The 25345-nt window shown below is 47.7% G+C and overlaps 1 protein-coding gene across 2 annotated transcripts in view; it reads right to left on the bottom strand.

Annotated features, from left to right (window-relative positions):
• Nucleotides 1-17741: 17741 nt before the first annotated feature.
• Nucleotides 17742-25345, bottom strand: part of IGFBP2 (insulin like growth factor binding protein 2) — a 51819-nt gene continuing 44215 nt past the window's right edge. Inside the window, exons 3-4 of one of the 2 annotated variants that reach the window (XM_068132671.2) lie at nucleotides 25101-25241; nucleotides 17742-19203 (exon numbers count right to left, since the gene is read on the bottom strand). In XM_068132671.2, the coding sequence (XP_067988772.2) occupies nucleotides 19078-19203; nucleotides 25101-25241 (267 nt within the window). In that variant the 3' untranslated portion in view covers nucleotides 17742-19077. The remainder of the gene's footprint in view (nucleotides 19204-25100; nucleotides 25242-25345) is intronic. The other variant, XM_068132672.2, reaches the window with a different exon arrangement.

Here is a 25345-nt window from a genome sequence, read left to right as displayed (position 1 = left end):
TCAGCCTTTGGGAGGCCCTCGCACACGGGTGGGACAGGCCGTGGATGGCGTCAAACACCTGGCGCTGCCAGCCCGCGGGCACGATGGGGCGAGGACGCCCGAGGGAGACGTCACACAAGAGGGCCGCGCCCGCGCCGTCGAACGGCACCTCGGTGACGCGGAGGCCCGTGACGGAGGTCCGCAAGGCCTGGACGTCGGGGTCAGCGGCCTGGTCCGCTGCCATCCGGGCATAGTCGATGCCGAGGTGGACTGCGTGGGCGACGGCCCGGGAAAGGCAATCCGCCACCGGGTTGTCCTTCCCCGCGACATGCTGGATGTCCGTCGTGTACTCGGACACGGCCGAGAGGTGACGCTGCTGCCGGGCCGACCACGGCTCGGTGACCTTGCCCATCGCGAAGATCAGCGGCTTGTGGTCGACGAAGGCAGTGAACGCACGGCCCTCGAGCAGATGGCGGAAGTGCCTGACTGCCAAGTGAAGTCCGAGCAACTCGCGGTCGAAGGTACTGTAACGGCATTCGGGCGGGCGAAGCTGCCGGCTAAAGAACGCCAGCGGTTGCCAAGCTCCACGCACCCATTGCTCGTGCACCGTGCCCACCGCGTAGTCCGAGGCATCGGTGGTGAGGGCGATCGGTGCATCGGGTGCCGGGTGCGCGAGCATGGTGGCGTTAGCCAAGGCGAGCTTCGCGCCCGTGAATGCCGTGTCCATCTGCTCGGTCCAGGTAACGTCGCCTTTGCCCGGCTTACCTCGGAGAGCTTCGTGCAGGGGGCGCAGGAGCTGGGCGATACGGGGCAGGAACCGATGGTAAAAGTTCACCATGCCCAGGAACTCCTGCAGCCCTCTGATCGTGCGGGGGCGCGGAAACCCCTTCACCGCCTCCACCTTGGCCGGCAGGGGGACGGCTCCGTGCCTGGTGACACGATGCCCCAGAAAATCGATTGTGGCGGCGCCGAACCGGCACTTTGCGGGGTTCACAATCAGGCCATGCTGGCCCAGGCGTTCGAAGAGCGTGCGGAGGTGGCGTAGGTGCTCTTCGCGGGACGCGCTGGCGACGAGGATATCGTCCAGGTAGACGTAGACAAAATCCAAGTCGCGCAGGACGCTGTCCATCAGTCGCTGGAACGCCTGAGCCGCATTCTTCAGACCGAAGGGCATGCGCAGGAACTCGAAGAGTCCGAATGGCGTGATGACCGCCGTCTTCGGGACGTCCTCCGGCCTGACGGGGACCTGATGGTAGCCGCGTACGAGGTCCACCTTCGAGAAGAAGGACCTGCCCGCCAAACGGGCGGAAAAGTCCTGAATGTGGGGGACGGGGTAGCGGTCGGGAGTCGTGGCGTCATTGAGACGGCGATAGTCCCCGCACGGTCGCCATCCCCTGCCGGGCTTCGGCACGATGTGCAGCGGCGACGCCCAAGCGCTCTCTGAGCGCTGAACGATGCCGAGTCGCTCCAGGGTAGCGAACCCCGCTTTTGCCACCGCCAGCTTCGTCGGCTCGAGGCGGCGTGCCCGGGCGTAGACCGGTGGCCCGACGGTGGGGATGTGATGGGCCACCCCGTGCTTGACGACCCCCGCCGAGAAGGTGGGCCGCGTGAGGGCCAGGAAGCCGGCGAGGAGGCGGGTGAATGCGTCCGCTGCCGGAAGCGTACAGACCAACGTGGCCGGAACCGAATCGTTCGGCAAGCCGCTTGGCAAGCCGCTCGTTGAGCTGGGCAACGCACAGGCGAGCGAGCTGAACGTCTCGGCCTGGACAAGACGTCTGCGCTTGACGTCGACCAGGAGCCCATTAGCGCACAGGAAGTCCGCGCCAAGCAGTGCCATGGGCACGTCGGCGGTGACGAACGTCCATCGGAAAACCTGCCCTCCAAACCGCAGAGAGAGGCAGCGTTTTCCGTATGTACGGATGGGCGTCCCGTTCGCGGCAAGCAGCGCGGGGCCCCCACCCGCGGCGTGCTTGTCTGACGTGCCGGCGGGAATGACACTCACCTGCGCTCCCGTGTCGCACAGGTAACGGCGCCCGGAGAAGGTGTCCGTTATGAACAGCAGGCTGCTCGAACGGCCGGCGCTCATCGCCACTATTGAGCGCCGGCCCGGGCGTTTCCCGACCCGTTGAAGGAGCACGGCGGATGACACCGCCGAGCTTCGTGGCCGAACTTGGCGTGGAACCAGCACCAGGTGGTGGAGCTGGAGGAGCGCGGCTGGCTCCGCCAGGCCGGTGGAGTTGGCGGGTTTCCCCGCGGTGGCGGTTTTCGCCGCGGCGGTGGGCGGGGCGTGGCGGCGTTCACGAGGTGCGTATCAGCATGCTGCGTATGCTGTAGAAGCTGATGCTGTGGAACATGCTGCTGAACATCAGCCTCGAGGGCCGTGACGGCCACGCCGACGCTCGCCCGCGTGTCCGAAGCGGCGAAGTACTTGTCCGCCTCGGCCGCCAATGCTTGGGGTTCCGTTAGCCCGGTCCCGGCCAACGCGAGGCGAACCTGCGCTGGAAGTTGGCGACGGAAAAGCGCCCGGAATAGCGAACCGGGGGCTTCGTCGCCCAACAGTGACAGCATATGGTCCATTCGGACCGACGGGCGCGTCTCACCGAGTTCGGGGAGATCCAGGAGGCGGTCGGCCCGTGCGTCGTCCGTGAGGCCGAACGTGGCTAGGAGTAGCCGCTTGAGTGCCTCGTACTTGTGGCCTTTCGGTGGGTGGCGAAGGACGGACACAACTCGAGCGGCCGTGCCGGGCCCGAGGGAGGCGACGACGTGGCAATAGCGCGTGTCATCGCCGGTGAGGCGCCGAAGCTGAAATTGGGCTTCGGCCTGGACGAACCAGACTTCGGCCTGAGCCTCCCAAAATTCCGGAAGTTTGACGAAGTCGGCCATGGCGATGGCGTCGCGTGTGGAAGGATCGCTCCGGCAGATCCAACGTCGAGGGTCACCAGTAAAGCGCGGCGTTACGCGCGCTGCTTGTGAGCAAGGAGGAAGCGGACAAGCGGTAACATATAAACGTCTTTATTGTAAGAGCACACTGTAACACTGAACTGCTCCGGGCTCGGCGCCCGGTGTATATCATGAGGCCACGCCTACCCCTCGGGCGTGGCCACCGCCCACTTGGTGCGTGGAATGATGTCACCACGCCAGTGGGCTTTTGTGTCCGCCACAATATATTCACCCTCCCCGAGTTGGGGAGGGGTTGTAAGTGCAGCTGTTCCAGCATGGCAGCTGCACTATCTCGATTTACGGCCTTTCAGAGCCTGACCCGTAAGCACGGGTTCTTTTGTGTACCTCCGGAACGTGAGGTTAGTGTCGAGGACGTTGTCCTCGCAACCGGTCGTGTTGTCGGGATCGACAAGGTTGTTGCCGCTTCGCGGATGAACAAGCGGATCGTTATTTTTTTGTCCGACGTGGATTGTGTCCCACAAATTGTCGAACAGGGTTTGACAATCGATCCAGATTTATTTGTTATGATTTCCCCACTAGATAGCCCAGCGATAAAAGTCGTGATATCCAATTGCCCCCCATTTGTATCCGACGATGTACTAATTAAAGAGTTGTCCCGATACGGTACCATCGTGTCTCGTATCTCCATGATTCCCTTCGGGTCACGAAACAACGATTTAAGGCACGTGGTTTCATTCCGGCGGCAAGTGTTTATGATTTAAAAAAATTCCCAGAAGGATTTAAACCTTATAATAAAATTAAAACATCAACAGAACGAATATACAGTGTACGTGTCCACCAACGTTCTAAAATGTTTTGGCTGCGGACAATTTGGGCATGTTAAGCATGACTGCCCCCGAAAAGAGAATTCTCCACAAGTACAACCTCCCCTCCGAACCGGGAATAAGCAACCCCCCCACCTTCCCACCACCGATCCAAACCCTTCCACCACCGACCCAAGCCTTCCCACCACCGACCCAAGCCTTCCCACCACCGAACCAAGCCTTCCCGCCGCCGAACCAAGCCCTCCCACCATCGACCCAAGCCTTACCACCACTGATCCCAATCTGTCTACCACCGACCCAAGCCCTCCTACCACCGACCCAACCCCCCCCACCTTCCCACCACCGATCCAAACCCTTCCACCACCGACGCAAGCCTTCCCACCACCGACCCAAGCCTTCCCACCACCGAACCAAGCCTTCCCGCCGCCGAACCAAGCCCTCCCACCATCGACCCAAGCCTTACCACCACTGATCCCAATCTGTCTACCACCGACCCAAGCCCTCCTACCACCGACCCAAACCCCCCCACCTTCCCACCACCGATCCAAACCCTTCCACCACCGACCCAAGCCTTCCCACCACCGAACCAAACCCTCCCACCACCGAACCAAGCCCTCCCACCACCGACCCGAACCTTCCCACCATCGACCCAAGCCTTACCACCACTGATCCCAATCTGTCTACCACCGACCCAAGCCCTCCTACCACCGATCCAAACCCCCCCGCCGTACCCCCTTCCCCTCCCCTTGAAACAGGGCCCCCTCCCTCTACTGAAGGATCTAATTGCAGCCATCTCCTGTTAACGATAGACCTCCCCCCCCAGGCGACATCGTCCAATCACAGCTTGTTGCCTGCTATAACTGATCCTACCTCTCTCGCCGTGGTAGCCGATGGGAATCCCCTCCCGATGATCACGTCCTCCCCCCCCCCCCTCCCCCCAAACCCTTGCAATCTCTTCCCACTAACCAGGACGAGTTTCAATTAGTCTGCCCAAAAGGAAAAAGACATCTGCAAACAACAGATGAAAACGGTCATCTCTTTAAAAAACCTACAACTGAAAACCGACAGCTCCTCCTCTCTGCCCTAGATTTGTCCCTCGTCACAGAAAATCGTTTCTCGGTATTGGAGGACATAGATGTGGATGAATCCTCGCCCTTGTCTACTGACCTAGAAACTTATATGGTTGAACCGCAAAAATTAGTACCCCCCCTCCCCCCCCCTCCCCTGAAGATGGCTCACTTCTCTCCCTCCCCGTCCCCTCCCTCTATGGACTATGCCCCATCCGATAACGTGGAGGGATGTGATGACGGTGAGGAGATAAATGATGAAAACCAGTGTGACACACCATCTGAGCCATCTGATATAGATGACTCTGTTAGTGAATGTGGTAGCCTTAAGGAAGAAGAAACCCCTCCAATCCCTCCCTCCGAGATAAAAAGGTTTCTTAAGGACACATTCCGAAAAAGGAATGTTGTTATAGAAACCTTTTTTCCGGAGCTACCTGATTTTATACATTCCGCTAGGTTGATGGTAAAACGGCCCCACGTTTTTAATTTCAATTCCTCCCAACGTCACCGTTTAAAGAAGTGGTTGCAAAAAGCTAAGAATGAACTGCTATCAAAAAATTGAGTGGTGGTCACTCCTCCTTGTAGCTGTAATGAGTTTTTCCATTTGTAGCCTGAATATTAACGGAGGATGTAGCTCTGTCCGTAAAGTTCAAGTAAGGGATTTTTTATTACAGAAGAAAGTTGACATTGCCCTCTTACAAGAGACCCATGCCAACGACTGCTGTGTCGCAGAGTGGTGTAGGCTCTTCCCCGGCCTGTCCTTTTTTAGTAACGGTGACTCCCGCAAAGGCGGTGTCGCAATAATTCTGAGCCCCTCCTTTTCGCCTTCATCGCTTAAATTCGACGAAATACACAAGGGATCCCGAGCATCCCTAGAATTCCACTACTGTGGAAAATTTTATACTATTTTTAATATTTATGCCCCAAGTACGCCTGTAGCTCGGCGAGGGTTTTTTAATGACCTTGGGACACACCTAACGTCCCTCGACAGCCAAAACGCCATAAAAACCCAAGACAATCATGTTTGTATTGGTGGAGATTTTAATTGCACTCTCCAACCCCAACTAGACAGGAACAGTGCAGAGCCCCATCCTGCCTCCACAACCCCTCTCACCAAATTTTTAAAACAAATGAATTTGACAGATATATGGCGGGTACAGCACCCATCAATCAGGCAATACACATGGTGTCGATGCATTCAGAGTAATATTGTACTTGCTCGCTTGGACAAGTTTTATATTAATCCTCGACTTGAACGCCTCGTTCTGTCATCCAAAATTTGCCCATCAGGATTCTCGGACCACAGCGCAACATTTCTCAAAATTTCTGCCCCCTGCCCGAAACACAAGAGTGCTTTTTGGAAATTTAATAACAACTTACTTGATGATAGTACCTTTAAGGACATTTTTCCGGAAATTTGGAATATTCTAGTTGCCTCCCAAGGGAATTTCTCAAACCTCAGACAATGGTGGGATAATGCCAAAACGCACATCAGACTGTTCTGCCAACAATATCGTGCGTATGGTGTTCAAGAGGAAAGAAAAACCACAACCTTACTTGAAAATGAAATCCTGGAATTACAGGAACAGCTTCAGGGAACTGCAAGTGTGAGCTACCAGGGAATGAGGCAACAAATCCATGGAAAAACGGCCTTACTGAATTCCATATCCGAAAGGCGAGCACAAAATGCTTTATTGCGCCTGAAGATGAGGTACATACACGACTTTGATGCTCCAACCAAATTCTTCTTCAGCCTTAAAAGGGGGGCCTCTTCGTCAATGATTACACGCTTGCTCCATGATGGGGAACTCCTTTATGAAGATGGCAGAATCAGGGAATGTGCCCGGAAACATTTTAAACAACGGTTTATGCGGCATGACATTAACCAGGATGCAATATCGGAACTTGTTTCTAACCTTCCAACATTGGCGGAGGATCAGAAGCAGCAGTTGGAGGATCCTCTTAGGTTACCTGAGCTCACCGCTGCCTTGAAGGCCTTGGAACCTGATAAAGCCCCTGGACTGGATGGGCTGACTAGTGAATTTTTCCAGTTTTTTTGGGACGCCATTGGACCTCACCTACTGCGGGTATTGAATGAATGTTTAGAGGATGGACAACTGCCGTGGAGTTGCCGGAGAGCAGTCACCACCTTAATTCCTAAGAAAGCGGACACTCAACTTATAGAGAACTGGCGTCCTATTTCTGTTTTATGTACGGATTATAAAATTTTAGCCAAAGCCTTGTCTAATCGAATGAAACCTTTTATGAATGTACTAATAGGAGAACATCAATCCTTTTGTATTCCTGGACGTACTATTTTTAATAATATCTTTCTTATCCGTGATACCATTCGGTTTTGTAACAATTTTAATATGAATGTTGGTCTGTTTTTTATTGACCAAGGAAAAGCCTTTGACTGTATTGACCACATGTACCTTTTTAGAGTTTTAGAGAATTTTGGGTTTGGACCTATTTTTATCTCGTACGTTAAACTTTTGTATTGTAATATATCCAGTGTTCTTAAAATTAATCAAGTATTGTGTAGCCTCATTGCTGTACAACGGGGAGTACGGCAAGGTTGCCCGCTATCTGGACTTTTATACTCTCTTGCCATCGAACCTCTTCTGCTCCAATTACGTACGCACATTTCTGGCTTCACTGGATCAATTCTTACCACACCGCTAAAAGTCTCTGCCTATGCAGATGATGTCTGTATTTATATAAAAAATAGTGCTGACGTCACTGCGGTGGCTCAGGCACTAAAGACATATTGTCAGGCTTGTTCAGGCCAGGTAAACTGGAAGAAGAGTGAAGCCCTTTGGATAGGACCTGGAGATTGCCCGCCAATTGTCCTACCAGGAGGAGTGAACTGGCAGAAAAGTGGCATTAAATACCTCGGTATTTTCCTAGGAGACAACACCTTTGAGCAGCAGAACTGGGTGGGATTACCGGACAAGGTAATGGCAAAACTGGCCCGCTGGAAAGGACTTCTTTCTCAACTTTCGTACCACGGAAGAACTCTCGTCATTAACAATCTTGTCGCCTCTATGCAATGGCATAAGATGATATGCCTACAACCGCCCGGGAGCCTTCTTATTACACTGCAAAAGAGCATTGTCGACTTTTTCTGGAGCGGGAAACACTGGCTCCAACCCCCCGTGGCATACTTACCACTCACTGAAGGTGGCCAAGGTCTTATTGATATCCACAGCCGGATTATGGTCTTCCGGCTTCATATCGTGCGCCAACTTGTATATGGAGCCCTACTCTGGAGGCCTCTGGCTAACTGCATATTGCAGCTTACATGCAAGCTGGGTTACGACCGAGAACTTTTCTTGATGAACCCTCATCAAATCGATTCATCCTTGCTGCCCACCTTTTACCAAGGGGTGATGAACGCCTGGCAAGCCCTGTCCTTTTCCCGTGAAATGGCAACATACAACATGGAAATGTTGTTGAATGAGCCCCTATGCTACAACCCCTTCCTGGAAAATAGCTTGAATAATAGGGGACTCGTTAAACGTTTTGTTGATGCCAAGCTGCTGCGAGTGAAAGACCTCATGACAGAGTCTGGGAGCTACCGGCTGAGTGCTGCCGCTGTGGCACAAAAAACCGGAATAAAATCTGTCAGGATCATCTCTCGGTTCCTTCAAGGGATATCCACAACGTATCGTAATACCTGCGAGGAACTTGGCCCTTCCCCCGAGGAAACAGCGGGTGACTTCCCCAAACTCCTAGTTTTCAGCCCGCCACTTAATCTGTCCCCTGGCCTGAACAGCCCTGATGATACTGCATTATCCCTTCCCGCCTTTCCAAAGAAAACTTTGTACAACGCGTATGTTAACATTTTATACGCACAAACATTTTCTGAGCACCCGAGGCTTCGATGGCGGGATGTTTTACCCCCAATACCCCCCAATTGCCCCAATTGGCGAAGTTTTTATCTCTTGCCTACTCCAAAGTATGTTGGAGATATTCAATGGAAACTTGTACACTGGATTTTACCTTATAATGTTTTACTGAACCGGTTTTCTACTGCTAACTCTAATCTATGCCCTTTCTGTGCATCCATTGAAACCCTACCGCATATATACCTTGAGCGTGAACGATTGCAACCTCTTTTTACATTCCTTCAGGAACGCTTTGTGAAGCTTGGTTCCCTCTTCAATCACAATGTTTTTATTTATGGTGTTTTAGGACCGTCTTCCCTTAGGAATGTGGTTTTAATGAATTTTTTAATTGGCCAGGCCAAGTTTGCAATTTATAAATCCAGGAAGAAAAAAATGGGAAACGCTTCTGACTCGTCATGTGATGTACTGCTCACCCTTAAGGCTCTTGTAAATGCAAGACTAAAGCTAGAGTACCGGTTTTTTAAAATGAACAAGAATTTAACATGTTTTAAAGAAAAGTGGGTTTTTAATGATGTCATATGCACACTTGATGATGATGATTTGATAATAACTTTTCCTTGAGACCATTTTTATTGTTTTAGCTCTTTCACGTCTTCGTTTTAGCTCTTCCTCCATCTCATTTTAGCTCTTTCACGAGCCTCGATCTTGTATACAAAATAAATAAATAAATAAAATAATTAAAAAAAAAATTGTGTTTTGTTTCTTTATGACTGAACATAACTGATTTTTTGTACTCTTGTAATAAAAGGAAGAAACAGTCAGTCTCTCCCTCTCCCTCTCTCTTCCTCTCTCTTCCTCTCTCTATCTCTCTCCCTTCCTCCATCTCTCTCTCTTCCTCCATCTCTCTCTCTTCCTCCATCTCTCTCTCTTCCTCCATCTCTCTCTCTTCCTCCATCTCTCTCTCTTCCTCCATCTCTCTCTCTTCCTCCATCTCTCTCTCTCTTCCTCCATCTCTCTCTCTTCCTCCATCTCTCTCTTCCTCCATCTCTCTCTCTTCCTCCATCTCTCTCTCTTCCTCCATCTCTCTCTCTTCCTCCATCTCTCTCTCTTCCTCCATCTCTCTCTCTTCCTCCATCTCTCTCTCTTCCTCCATCTCTCTCTGCCTCCCTTCCTCTTCCTCTCCCTCTCTCCCTTCCTCTCCCTCTCTCCCTTCCTCTCCCTCTCTCCCTTCCTCCATCTCTCTCATATACGTACACATATCAAATATGTGTAGGTCCATTGGACGGTTCCACAACAAATACAGAGTTGCCAATTTGATTGATTGCATGACCAATGACCCACTTAGGTCCACGGTTGGGATTTAGCTCTAAAACAGGATCGAACACATTGATGACACATGGAACCGAGGTACCACCTGTTTGGGATGTCTTTCGCCTTTTTGAGACCGACCACTCGTGATCACATGCGCAGTTCTCAAAGCCTGACCATTGGAAGCAGGTTTGATCGCGCTTGATAACATTCAGTTTCAAAAATTCCTGAAAAAGTGCTGGTGAAACATGGAGCCATGATCATGAATTACACAATCAGGTAAACCACCAGTGGCAACCATGGCACAGAAACTCTCAACGGTGATTTTGCCGGAACAGGTTGATAAGGCTATACATTCAATCCACTTTGACTGAGCATCGATTACAACTGAAAACATTTTACCCAAGAATGGTCAAGGTTAATCTACCAGAAGGCGAGACCACGGTTTCGAAGGCCAGGACCACATGTGGTGCCTGAGGTGCGTTCTGGGAGGTAGCCTGACACACGGAACAATGTCGAACATAACTCCATAAATCTTTGCCTATACCCGGCCACCAAACGTGACTCCTGGTAATTGAATTCATGGTCACAATACCTGGATGCGATCCATGTAGTTAAAAACACACCTTGTTCAGACCTTTAGGAGGTTCAATAACCCTGTTGCCCACAGCAGGTAACCAGAATGCAAGGACAGCTCATCTTTACGAACAAGGTATAGTCTCACTTTCTCTTGGAGCTCATCGGGTACAGTTGACCATATGCCACCGATAACACATTGTTTGATCATAGATAGGGTCGGGTCCACGTTCATCAATGATTCAATTTGCTTCGAAGTGATTGGGACATTATCACAGTCAAACACGTACTCATTGCCACAAAAATCTCTCCTGGTACAGGTACATTACCTGGGTTAACAGGCAGTGGTAGCCTACTCAAGGCATCAGCACAGAAATGATCACTGCCAGGATGATAACTTATAGAATGGTCAAAGGCTGCCAACTTCTCAGCCCAACACTGATGCGTGCAGAGGCTTGTGGGTTTGTTACCCTTACACTCATTGAACATGGACCGTGATGGTTTGTGATTGGTTACGAGTTCAAAATGTCGACAGAAGAGATACCGATGAATCTTTGTTGGATCAAAAATACATGTTAGAGCTTCGTTTTCAACCATGGATAAGGTACACTCTGCAGCTGACAAAGTGCGTGATGCTGCAGCTTACAACACTGGGGTGACCACAACACCTTTACATGGTAGCTTGTGGAGAGGTTCAAGAGCAGTGCTCAGATTCGGAAGAAATTTACAGTCATAGGTCAACATACCCAGGGAAGCTTTGAGCTCTGTCTTGTTCACAAGAATAGGAGTGCCACTGATAGCCTCACTCTTAGACTTGCTAAGCCTTATACTATCAGCACTGACAAAACGACCAAGAAATTCCACTTCTGGTAACAAATCTACACTTGTCACGTTTCACCTTAACACCGGCTTCGACAATGTAATGGGATTACATTTGGTGTGTGGAACCGGAAGTGCTTGCTTGTGTTTTGGAGTATGAAGGTGGAGTTCCGGGTAGGGGGCAGGCGGTGTGTGTACGGGGTCGTTGCACATCAACATTATTCCGGGTGCTGCAATAAATGATTGTTCTCTTTGACATCGCCTCGTGATCTATTCTACATCAGTACTTTACAGACAAGATGTTTGAGAAACACGTCAAGGTTACACAAGTGTTCAGGCTCAGTGCGGCCAGTGATCAAAACATCATCTTGAAAATGGTATGCACGTAATGCGCATGCGTGCCCTGGTCACTTTACACAGAACATGTCACCTACGAGCGGCCATTTTGTCTGAAACTCGATATTCCCCAACGTGTTGCATGATTGTTGAAGATGGTGTAAAATGGCGTAATATTTTGTCCCAAGACTTGCAAAACGAGGTCTTTGGAAGTGCCGAGGTTTTGGGAATCCCAACAAGACAATATGTATTGTACAATGTTCAAGTACAGTAAATAATTCAATTGAAATAAAATTAAGATTTAAGTTTGCAGCAAAAAATAACTTTTTTCGGAAGTTTACCGCCATTGACGCAGCATCTTATACACCACCTTATCTAACACGTTACATTAGTTATTTTTGCCTGTTGTTTGTGTCCTTTATGATATCATTAAAAGAGTAAGTTTCCTGTTTGGAATGATTTTCAATTTTGTTTGACTTGCCAGGCAAGAAGAAGACAGACTAAAACTTCCTTCTCTGTGTGCATGCACGATCGGGACGAGATTCTGTACAATTTTCCAAATTCAGAGCCAAAGTACTGCGGAACTGCAGGTTCATGTTCCGTTTCATGTTCCGTTTCATGTTCTGATTCATCTTGCTATAATTCACCAAATGTCTGTCCGTCTGTCTGTCCATCCATCCGTCCGTCCATCCGTTCGAAGGTACCGCAAAAACGGCTGAACCGATCGCAACGATATTTTGGGTGGGTAATCCTGGGATCCCCTAGACCTCGAGTAAAATAGGCCATATTGTTTTTCCAATTTCAGCTTTGGCGTCCAGCATTTTGAGGTTTGGACTCCCGCATAACGTTATTTTCCTGGGTGCCGCACAAACGGCTGCACCAATCGCTGCACAGCTGCGCTGCACAGCTGCACCAATTGGACTTGGTGACCTCGGACAAAAATCTTTTATAAGGACATGGGTTGAATCCCTGCTTGAGAGAATGCCAACCCCCTCCCCACCATCACGGTTGTCTCTCCAACTCACAATCCCATGCGATATGCGGAAAGGACGACCCAAAACCAATTATCTTTTTTTTGATTAGTATTTAAACATCATTAAAAGTAAATAATGACCTCGGCCAAAGTTCAAATGACATGGGTTTAATCTCTTCATGAGAGAATTCCACATCGCTATTTGGGCGGTGTATAAGCTAACAGATCGCTGTCTCCATCGATCTTGCCAAGGCCATAACACATATCGGCTCAAAATCCTTTTAACTGTTGACTTGGTAGTTTTTACAATGAAGGAAACATTAACAATGTTGTTAAAAGTTTATTTTGTGATTAATTTGTGATTGGAGTTATGCTGTTTGGAATGAAAAAAGAGATATCGAGTTCAAGTAAATGACGACATGCCATGATGGTTTCTACTTTCTGAATGTGAACTTCACGGATCGCCATATGCAGATTCGCCACGGTCCCACGATCGATGTTTCTATACATGAATGTACCCGTTGTTTCCGAACGGGTACGTTTTTCATGGAAGTCCTTCACGAACTTGCTGTCCATGTCTGACATGTGACTGAAGGTGCTACAGGAATGTGGAATTTATTGGTTACATGCTTTCGCAATCACCATATCTGCATTGCCTGTTTGCTTCTGGCCTCCCACCCGTGTGTCGCACGGGTATCTCACTAGTGTTCAAAATATAACATTCAATTGAAATTAAGTAGTTCTTCAATTGAAATCTGTCGACAGACAGAGTGAACCAATATCTTAATCACGCTTTGCCTTTCATGTGTGGTAATTATTATGTACAAATAATTCAGGCCCGCCTCAAATCCTGTGCTTGGACCCATAACATGGAGAAACAACACATATATTGGTGGGGAAACGGGTTTTTTTTTTTTTTTTTTTGTATACTGAATCGAGGCTCGTGAAAGAGCTAACATTTATTTCACAAACAAATCAACCATTGTGCATTTTGTGAGGAAAGCACCAAATTTGGCACACTAGTAGACCATCATATTATGAAAAGATCTGGATATTGGGCCATCTCAGATTCAGAGATTTGATTTTTGCAAGATTTCGATTCGATTGGGATCGAAGAGAACACCTTCTTCGTCTTCTGTACAGTGAAGTTGCCAGCCCTGAATTCTCTGGCTACATCTGGGTGCTTCATTGGGAGTGCAACCATGTCCCTCAGGTGAACAGGGATCCACCTGGCATAGTGTGTGTGGTCTAAGGCATGGAACCATGGGACCAGTTCCGTCAGGGCATCAAGGTACATCGTGAATGAAGCCTGCCGCAGAGAACGCACGTCGACCAGTACCAACATCTCTAGTTCCAGCACAGTTGCCCAGTACTGAAAGTTGGGAATGTCTTCTCCTCTCTGGTGACATCAGTCTTCGAACTCAGGCAGGTCTTCTGCATCATCAGCATATGTCATACAGTGGCGTTCATACGCACGGTGTTGCAGGATGTGCAGTGCCGCTGCAGTGATTTGATGAGCTCTTCTTGTGCGGGTGACGTGGGCAGCTCGCAGGAAGGAGTCGGCCGTCCCTGGCGTTGCAATCTCAGCTTGCAAATCTGCAAAATCTGCAAATCTTGCAAAAATCAAATCTCTGAATCTGAGATGGCCCAATATCCAGATCTTTTCATAATATGATAGTCTACTTGTGTGCCAAATTTGGTGCTTTCCTCACAAAATGCACAATTGTTATGCTATATTTAGCTTAGCTGCCGGACTATATGTGCGGACACAAATTAAGGGGAAATGAGAGTGATTTGAGCTTCAGCGTCTCTCCATTACAATGTTTACGAGTTTATTTAGGGGATGAGAAGTTTGGGCAGGACAAGGGAGATGACGTGGTTGTAGGAGTAGAAGTTCCAGAATTCCAGATCTGTGAGCCGGAGAAACAGGTGCAGAAAAACTCAATGTCTCCAGAGCAGAATCCACTCGGAACCTAATGATCATGCACCTAGTTGAGCCGGCGGTCTGCACCAGAGCCAAGACCCCGAGACCTCAGAACCTTCCTTACCAACATCGCATGGGAAATTATGTTCTCCCACCGCTTCCTGAAGCACCACAGATCTCCCCAAAAGCCTTCATCCAACAGCATTTTTTGCCCTAAGAGCCCTGAGCTCCCCATCTTCCGGTTCCTCTGACCATGCTCTCTGGTTCCTGTTTTATTCAAAAGTGACCTGAACTGTTTCCTGGATGAGCTCTGATTGGTGACTGCTATTGGGAGAGATAAACTTCACTCCACCTCACTGCGTCGCCTCAGTTTGTGGACTGCTCACATCAGTTGGTGGACGTTAAGGATCCTTCAATGCTTTTCACAAAATGCAGACGAGTTTCCACCACACACTGAACCAACTGAATCAATCATTTTATTCCAATAAAATATGGATTCAGTCGAAAGAGCAACTACTCGTAGATAAAAACATAAATTACTTCTGTATTACTAGATGGCATATTGCAGCTAACGCCTGCAAACCTACTCCTCTATCCTTTCACTGACTTCCCCCTTTGCACTCTCATAATCTCCCCCATAGGCCATGATCGATTCTCCAGCTGACTGGCAATAGGGGGGATTGCATCAGCGGGACAGCTGCGCTTCCAGAAAATGATGCAATCAGCAGCTACAGGATACATACGAACCACCACCAGGGGCTAGAACTCAAGATCTGAAGATCTTGCCACCCGAACTGTTAAGCCAACCAAGTTTCAACTCATTCCGTAGAGCGGTATGGGAGTGCATAGAATACAGACACAGGGGGACAGACAGACAAACAGAGGTGGGCAGACAGACTGACAGACAGGTGGCTTTCTTTGTTTAATAGATAAATCAAATCTCATCAAACCAGTTTGCCTGCTCGTCTTTGAAAATCCAAGATGTCATGCTGAAAGTCTCCTCATTTTTGTCTGTCTTGAACCGGGTGTCTCTTTACCCGTTTGTAGTTTTGTTCTTCTCCGTCATCTTTTTCATGCGACATGAACTGCAATTGTAGTCGGGTTCATGTGAAGGTTTCAGAGCTCCATATGACAGAACATGACAAGTAGTTTTTTTTGTTTTTTTTCTTCATATTTGTTGTGATTTTGTGTCAGGTGTTGTGTATTTGGTATCACTTAAGGTTGCAGTGGTGTTTGTAGCAGATTAGTGGGTAATTGTATTGGTTTTATTTAGAAACGTCAGGCTTGGCCTACTTTGTGGCCCCTAGTCGAGCGGTGAAGTTAGTTGGAAATAGTTAGGAAACGGTCAGGGGGTGAGGCAATCTGGAAATAATGTGAAGGGAAGGAGATTACAAAGAGTGTGATCGATGCTTGATGTGGGCCATATCGGGGATAGTAGAAATAGCAGTTGTCAATGTTGTAGGAAGTGTGAGCACATTGCTCACATGATCATGGCTATTACAAGGTTGAAAGAATGGATACCGTAGTTACTTTACAGCAGGTATCAGTGTGAATAATTTGTAGAGAACAGTTGGTTACGTTTGTGGAGTGAGTCTGCAGAAGAGATTGGTAATGACTGCAGGTAGTGGTGAATGTGTGACAAGGGTGTAGCAAGTACAGACAGTGGTGAGGATGTGGTGAGTGCAGGTCGTGGTGAGTGCAAGATGTGGTGAGGGTGTGGTGAGTGCAGTTAGTGGTGAGTGCAGTTAGTGGTGAGTGCAGGTAATGGTGAGGAGGTGATGAGGGCAGGCAGTGGTGAGGGGTAGCAGCAGAAAAAAGGTAGTGGTGAGGGTGTGGTGAGTGGAGGCTGTGGTTAGGGGGTATCGAGAGAAGCCAGTGGTGAGGGGTAGCAGCAGAAAAAAGGTAGTGGTGAGGGTGTGGTGAGTGGAGGCTGTGGTTAGGGGGTATCGAGAGAGGCTAGAGGTGAGGGGTAGCAGCATTAAAAAGGTAGTGGTGAGGGTGTGGTGAGTGGAGGCTGTGGTTAGGGGGTATCGAGAGAAGCCAGTGGTGAGGGGTAGCAGCATTAAAAAGGTAGTGGTGAGGGTGTGGTGAGTGGAGGCTGTGGTTAGGGGGTATCGAGAGAAGCCAGTGGTGAGGGGTAGCAGCAGAAAAAAGGTAGTGGTGAGGGTGTGGTGAGTGGAGGCTGTGGTTAGGGGGTATCGAGAGAGGCTAGAGGTGAGGGGTAGCAGCATTAAAAAGGTAGTGGTGAGGGTGTGGTGAGTGGAGGCTGTGGTTAGGGGGTATCGAGAGAAGCCAGTGGTGAGGGGTAGCAGCAGAAAAAAGGTAGTGGTGAGGGTGTGCTGAGTGGAGGCTGTGGTTAGGGGGTATCGAGAGAAGCTAGAGGTGAGGGGTAGCAGCAAAAAAAAGGTAGTGGTGAGGGTGTGGTGAGTGGAGGCTGTGGTTAGGGGGTATCGAGAGAAGGCAGTGGTGAGGGGTAGCAGCAGAAAAAAGGTAGTGGTGAGGGTGTGGTGAGTGGAGGCTTTGGTTAGGGGGTATCGAGAGAAGCTAGAGGTGAGGGGTAGCAGCAAAAAAAAATTGAGAGAAGGCAATGGTGAGGAGTAGCAGCAAAAAAAGGTAGTGGCAGCAGAAACAACAGATAAGTTTCATTGGAATGCGATAGGAAGCATTGGAGATAGAGTGGTACAGGGATATTGTAAGGACTGATCGGAAGCTTGATTTATGGATGGGTGATTGTGCACATCTGTGCGGAGTGCGGAGCACCACTACCTTCTGTGAGCGTCTCAAGGAATAGTGTGGTTGGTGTTGTATATTTTTCACTATAAAACCCCCTTTTCCCACCACTCCCCTCCCAGAATCATTTTTTTTATTCCCAAATTTTTATTTTTAACACCCATGTGATGTCCCTGACCCTGCCCCACCTTTCTAGTTCTCTCTCCTTTCCCCAATGAAGATAAATTGGTAGTTTGACGGATTTATTTCATCTGGTGTTGTAGGGTAGGCATGATGGGCCGAATGGCTACATTTCCTTGTTATTCCTTCTTATACAATGTTCAACTTTTCTTGTTCAACAGTGTGCAAGCAGATATAACATACATCACAGCACACAATGATGTCACAATTTTAACAGGCAGTTACGTCACAACAGGCTATTGAGGAGGAAAGATTTGGTCCAAACATGAGAAGTCAGATTTCCAAGAACATTTTTATTAGAATGCATTTTAATATATTTTTAACATCAAATTAAAAAAATAAGAGAACATATTTTACATTAACATTACTGTTTACCATTCAATACATCACATTCATGTATTTTTCACCAACACAAAAAACCTCCAAAAAATAAAGTTCAATGTTATTCTGATCGAAAAATGGAACTAAAGGAAAGGCGGATATTTGGTCCTAAATTTACATTTTATTTCTGTTTAGCATATTTGGAATGACGTACCGGGTGAGGTCAGACATCGAGTACATTAGATGATATTTTTACACATCCATAATTCCACTGATCATGTCACTCCAACCACCACCAAGCTCGGGGTTAAGAGGAAACAGCCGAGCAAGGGGAAACTCCCTCGGTACTTTACGTGAAAACCACTCAAACAGTCCGTCTCTACAGACAGAAAGTCTAATGTGCAGTTTGGAGAGCGCAGTGACATGTTTAAGTTGAGATCGGTGCAGCGTGCGGCCTGAAATTGGAGAAAGTTTCGCAGCGATTCCGCCCTCGCACGTGGCCAGCAAAGCCCCCATTCATGGAGCTCGAGGCCTCGGACTCATTTCTAAGCTTCGCCCTGTTCCCTTGCTGGAAAAAGGTGTTTACACAGGTTTAGAAGAAACACTGTGTGTTTTCTTTCCCTAATTGAAGGTCGTTCACTTTTAGGCCACGAATATATTTTATCTCCATCGGCACAATAAGGGGCCTGAAATGGCAATTCCAATTGCAAGATTGGGTTCAGCTAATTTTACTCTGGCTCAAACCCACATTTTAAGAAAGTACCTGGGGCAGTGGGGCATGCCATTTTTCACACAAAGGGTATCCCAATTCTCACCCCACGGCCAGTCATCAGAGGAGGAATCTCACTCCATGCGGGAAAGCCAGGTGACCTTCCATTACGAAGTCAGCTTTTTGGGAATGCCGATAGAGACTTACCCTATTCAACACAACCTGTCCCCACCCTAGTAAATCAGCTTCATGGTGGAAGACAAACATACGGGAGTGGAACTCGGAAGATCTACAGGCGGCACGCGTCAGCATCCCCGAACGTATGAGGTTAGAATTTAAAAGATGAACCGCCTTAATGAACAGGCCTTGCCAAACCTCAGACCTCTATTATTTTTCGAACTCACTCTCTCCTCCAAGTGCCCGAACCCCATCCCCAATTACCCTCACCACAACAACTATACCACTACCCACCCCCTAACTTCTCTCTGACTTATTCTATTACTCATCAGCCTTTCTTCTGGGATGCAAAGCCATGTTTGGCAAGTGTAACATTTGCAACGTTACCATGACGACAGGCTTTCAGTACGCCAAGTATTGTTGGCAGTCCAAGTGCCCACGGACGATCGGGGAGGCAGCAATGGGAGAACCACTTTCGGGATGAACACACCAGCACTCTCCACGCTGTCCATGAAGAGAAGTCCGACACTGCATGAAAATGCACACAAAGCACCACGTATTCACCTGGCATATTCACGCCACACTTTTTTTTTTGCATACAAAGTCGAGGCTCGTGTAAGAGCTAACACATTGAACATGAAAACATGCACAGACACGTAAAACATGCAATGAAGGAAGCAGGAAACAAGAGGGGGGAGAGAGAGAGGGAAGCACACAAGCACGACGTCGGTAGATCTGTGGAAGGGGGAGTACTGGGGGGAGGCGGGGTAAGGGGGGTACACGGTGGACACAACTATGACTTTCAGGAAAGAAAACGAAACATGAAAGAGGTGGATTTGAGGTGTTTTAACGGGGGTAGAAAAGATCAAGGTTTTGGATGGGGGAGAGAGAGATGATGGTGGTGAACAGCTGTTTTAAAAACCGAGGGAGGAGAGGGATTGAAGAGAGTGGGGGAGTTTGTTCTAGAGGTGGGAGAAAAGAGGAATGAAAGAGTGAAGGTGAGCAGAGAGTCTTGATTTTGGCAGTTTCACCAGAAGAGGGTTGTAAATGGGACTGTACTAAAATGGGATGTACTCCATATCCCTGTACTCTTCAATGTGCTGCTAACAGTCATCAGGGAGGAAGCACGGAATTAAGCTGGTGCTCATTTTGCCGACCTTGGAAGGATGGCAGGCCGAGGCAACCCACCCAGTGTTAATTCAACGGCTGACGGGGGCTCAAACTCAAGACCCTAAGAGATCTCAAGCGAGCCACCTTAACCGTTAAGCCAACGACAGACTTCCAGAATAAGTATTACACACACATTAACTACGAGCCTAGTTCTTCCACCAGCCTCAACTTATGTCGGAATTAATAAATGGGTACATAAATGAATAAATAAACCTGATGGTATTCAGAGAACACTTACCCTGCGCAGTCAACTTGGTGCGAGCTAACTCTTCTGTTTTTGAACGTGTTTTTTTTTTGATCCAATATGGCTGCCAGACCGTGTGAGTGATGGTCATAAATTTATATTTTCTAATATAATTGTTGCATCAATAACACAATAAATTTTAAACTGATCAGACGAAGCGTTTTCCCTGTCGAATTATGAGGTCATAATTATGGCACCAATGATGTCATCGTTAACACCGATTCCCCATATGGAGTTCTTTACAATGAGCCACGTTTCAATTTTTCCAGAGAGCGGTTTTGGAGATATATACAGTGCATTCATAAAAGTATTCCTGGTGTTGGGCTAGCGGTTAGGGTGCCGGCTTAGGATCCTAGGATCCTGGGTTCGAATCTCGGTCGATCGCCGAATTAATGCCAGGGGGGTTGACTCAGCCTGTCATCCTTCCGAGGTCAGCTAATTGAGTACCAGTTCACTGGTAATTCCCTGTTTGTCGTTAAAGGCGGCAAAAATGGTTGGCGTCAGGAAGGGCATCCGGCCGTAAAACATTGCTTCAAAAAGGGGACCAAAAAAAACAACAACTACCACGGTCCCCGAAAAGGCCAACCCCCGCTTTGCGGGGAAAAATGGCCTCTAAACGGTGGTTTTTTTTATTCATAAAAGTATTCATAAAAGTATGACTCCACTCTCTGCCGCTCCATTCCTCTTCCCTCAGATCGGCAGTCTGCAGCCTCCTCACTCTCTGAAGACCTGGACAAAATCACAGACTGGTCAAACAAGTGGAACATGTCTTTCAATCCTGACAAATCTCACTCTCTTACTATGTCTCTCCGAAAAGATCGACTGGACAACCCTCCCATCTACTTTCTCAACAATCCTCTCCAAGAAGTTCTGTCACTCAAGATTTTGGGTCTAACTATCTGCCATGATCTTTCTTGGGAAAACCACATTTCCAAGCTGGCCTCCAAAGCCAGTCGCCGACTGGGCATCCTCCGTCGTGCGAAGTCCTTCCTCGGCACACCTGAGCTCCTCACCACATACAAGGCTTTCATCCGCAGCTCAATGGAATACTGTTCTCCCCTATGGGCCGGTGCTCCTGCCTCACACCTGGCTCGGCTTCACGCTGTTGAATCCAAAGCTTTCAAAATCATTGGAATCTCCCGCGATGAAGCTATCTCTGAGGGCCTTTCACTCACTCACCGCAGGCAGGTAGGTGGCCTTTCTGTCTTCTACCGACTCCTCTCCGGCCTTGCTCCCCCAGCTCTCTCTGTGCTCTGTCCCCCAAATATTCCTACAGGTCGCACAAGATCTGCCAGCAACCCTCTGATGGTTAAACTGCCGAAATCTCGGCTCTCTGCTCACCTTCACTCTTTCATTCCTCTTTTCTCCCGCCTGTGGAACAAACTCCCACACTCCCTTCAATCCCTCTCCTCCCTCCAGGTCTTTAAAACAGCTGTTCACCACCATCTCTTATCTTCCCCCATCCATAACCTTGATCTTTTCTACCCCCACTAAATCACCCCAGATCCACCTTGTTTGAAATTCCAACTTCTTTCCTGGAAATCCTGGCAGTGTCCATATGTTTATACTTCTCCCACCCCCCCCCCCCCCCTTCACATGCCTCCCCCCCAAAGCCCTCTCCCTCCCACAGATCTCTCGATGTCTCCATGTCTCTCGGTCCCTGCTCTCAAATGTTGTGTTTGTGTCCTTCCCCCTCTCTCCCCATCTTGTCTACCGCTCCCGATGTTATTTGTTTTATGTGTCTGTTTGTCTTTCTGTGTGATTAATGTTCGCTCTTTCACGAGCCTCGATCTTGTATACAAAAAAAAAAAAAAAAAAAAATTCAGACCACTTCACTTTTTTCACATTTTGTTACGTTGCAGCCTTATGTTGAAATCGTTTAAATTCATTTTTTCCCTCATCAATCTGCACTCAATACCCCATAATGACAAAGAGAAAACAGGGTTTTAGAAAGTTTTGCAAATTTATTTAAAAAAAACAACTGAAATATCACATTGACATAAGTATTCAGACCCTTTGCTATGACACTTGAAATTTAGCTCAGGTGCCTCCCATTTCTCTTGATAATCTTTGAGATGTTTCTACACCTTGATTGGAGTCCACCTGTGGTAAATTCAATTGATTGGACATGATATGGAAAGGCACACACCTGTCTATATAAGGTCTCACAGCTGACAATGCATATCAGAGCAAAAACCAAGCCATGAGGTCGAAGGAACTGCCTGCAGAGCTCAGAGACAGGATTGTGTCGAGGCACAGATCTGGGGAAGCCTACAAAAAAAATTGTGCTGCATTGAAGGTTCCCAAGAGCACAGTGGCCTCCATAATTCTTAAATGGAAGAAGTTTGGAACAACCAGGACTCTTCCTGGAGCTGGCCGCCCGGCCAAACTGAGCAATCCGGGGAAAAGGGCCTTGGTAAGAGAGGTGACCAGGAACCCGATGGTCACTCTGGCTGAGCTCCAGAGATCCTGTGTGGAGATGGGAGAAACTTCCAGAAGGACAACCTTCACTGCAACACTCCACCAATCTGGGCTTTATGGCAGAGTGGCCAGACGGAAGCCTCTCCTCAGTGAAAGACACATGAAAGCCCGCTTGGAGTTTGCAAAAAAGCACCTAAAGGACTCTCAGACTGCGAGAAACAAGATTCTGTGGTCTGATGAAACCAAGATTGAACTGTTTGGCCTCAATTCTAAGCGTCATGTCTGGAGGAAACCAGGCACCGCACATCACCTGCCCAATACCATCCCAACGGTGAAGCATAGTGGTGGCAGCATCATGCTGTGGGGGTGTTTTTCAGCAGCAGGGACTGGGGTACTGGTCAGGGTTGAGGGAACAATGAACGGAGCAAAGTACAGATATATCCTTAATGAAAACCTGAAACAGAGCGCTCAGGACCTCAGACTGGGCCGAAGGTTCACCTTCCAATAGGACAATGACCCTAAGCACACAGCCAATACAATGCAGGAGTGGCTTAGGGACAACTCTGTGAAGTTCCTTGAGTGGCCCAGCCAGAGCCCTGACTTGAACCCAATCCAACATCTCTGGAAAGACCTGAAAATGGCTGTCCACCGACGGTCCCCATTCAACCTGACAGAGCTTAAGATGATCTGCAGAGAAGAATGGCAAAAAATCCCCAAATCCAGGTGTGCAAAGCTTGTCGCGTCATACCCAAGAAGACTCGAAGCTGTAATCGCTGCCAAACGTGCTTCAACTAAGTACTGAGTTAAGGGTCTGAATACTTATGTACTTAAATGTGATATTTCAGTTTTTTATTTTTAATAAATTTGCAAAACTTTCTAAAATCCTGTTTTCTCTTTGTAATTATGGGGTGTTGAGTGTAGATTGATGAGGAAAAAAATGAATTTAAACGATTTCAGCATAAGGCTGCAACATAAAAACATGTGAAAAAAGTGAAGGGGTCTGAATACTTTCTGAATGGCTGTTTTTCTGAATAGGTGTAATGTTTTTCAGTTTTTCCCAAGATGGTGCCTGTACCACATGACCTATAATGTCAGATTATCATTAAAATATTCTAAAGGAGGAGACGCTCCTATGGTGAAAATTGTGTCAATCAGGCCAACAGTTGCAGAAAAAAAATAATTCATAATGATCGCATAAGTGTTGTATTTGTGGAATTATGACATCATAACAAACGCACCGATGACATCATCATTAACACATCTTATTCCCCATGGGGAGTACTTGACAATGAGCCAGGTCTCAATTTTTTCCATGGAGTGGTTTCAAAGATATAGAGGTGCAAAGTTTTTCCAAGATGGCGCCTGTAACACGTGACCTATAACGTCATAATTATCATTAAAATAGTCTGCAGGAGGAGCCGCTCCTATGGTGAAAATTTCGTGTCAATCGGACCAAGAATTGCAGAAAAAAAAAATTCATACTGATCGAATCAAGCGTTGTACTTGTCGAATGACGTCATAATGAAGGCACCAATGACATCATCATGAACATATCTTATTCCCCATGGGGAGTATTTGAAAATGAGCCATGTTTTCATTTTTTCCATTGAGCGGTTTGGGAGATATAGAGGTTTTTTAATGGTGGTTTTTCCAAGTTTTTTGTTTTTTCCAAGCGTCATGTTTCGTCCACAATACGTTTTTCTAATATGGCGTCCGTACCACTTGACCTATGACGTCATAATTATGAATAAAACATTCTACAGGCAGTGGCACTCCTACGGTAAAATTTCATGCCAATCGAATCAACGGTTGCCGAGAAAATGAATTTTAATAATGCAGACACGTACACACACACTTTATCCACACGTACGTACGCACGTACGCACCCAAATGCTTAACCCTGCTTTTTGCTTCGCGAGCGCAGGGTAATAAGAAGCTGTCATGCAGAGCATGTTACTTGCAAAATCCACCCCTCCCCAAAATAAAAAGTTGCCATGGATACAGCAAATTGTCCATTTCATCAAGATTAAAATTGACGATCTTAATCAAAGCTTGGGTCAATCGGATTAAAATTGATGATTTTTCAGATGAAAATTGATATTGGAAGTTTGACCTTGAGTTGGCCTTTGACCTTTTGACCTCAAAAATTAGTTGGTTTCCCAATTTAGTGACAATATGCAAATGCTGCTCAATCTTCAAGTCAATCGGATGAAAAATGACAATTTTATAAATTTGACCTTTGACCTCGAAATCAATAGGCTTCTTCCTTATGACCAACTCTACCATCTGGTGACGTTTTGTGAAGATCGGTTTAAAATTGTGACCTGCAGATGATTGACAGACAGACAGATTAACACACAAGACCAAACAATATGCTTGAAAAATCTTCGATTTAGCAAGTAATAAATAAACAAGTGAACTAATGAGCGGCTAAATGAATACATAAAGAGCGAACAAATTAAATGAGTGAATGATAAAATTAAGTGAATGAATGAATGAAAAAAACGGTCTGCATGAGACCCAATAAATAGCAAATTCCATCGATGGCGCCATATTTGATACTAGGCCCGAGGTGATTTCACGAGTCCACCTGTTTGGGGTTGAACTGTCCGTTGCTGTTGCAATTTGGAATGTTCAGCTGATAAAGCTCCTCCAAGGGTACCCGATCCTCCGTGGAGCGCAGCTGGAGTTTCTCCATTTTGTCAACAACCTCCTCCAGCTTCCGAAAACACTGTGGGCGAGTATGGTTCATGCAACGCAAAATTAATTGTTTGAACAGAGAAGTTAAAGCAGCCAGAAGCAAGCTTAGAGGTTTTTGTGGTTTCCAGAAACAAT

This window comes from Myxine glutinosa, chromosome 12 (assembly GCF_964187855.1).
Source record: "Myxine glutinosa chromosome 12, kmMyxGlut1.1, whole genome shotgun sequence".
Lineage (NCBI taxonomy): Eukaryota > Metazoa > Chordata > Myxini > Myxiniformes > Myxinidae > Myxine > Myxine glutinosa.
Note: the sequence above shows the minus strand (reverse complement) of the source record. Positions and strands in the feature narration are given on the sequence as shown.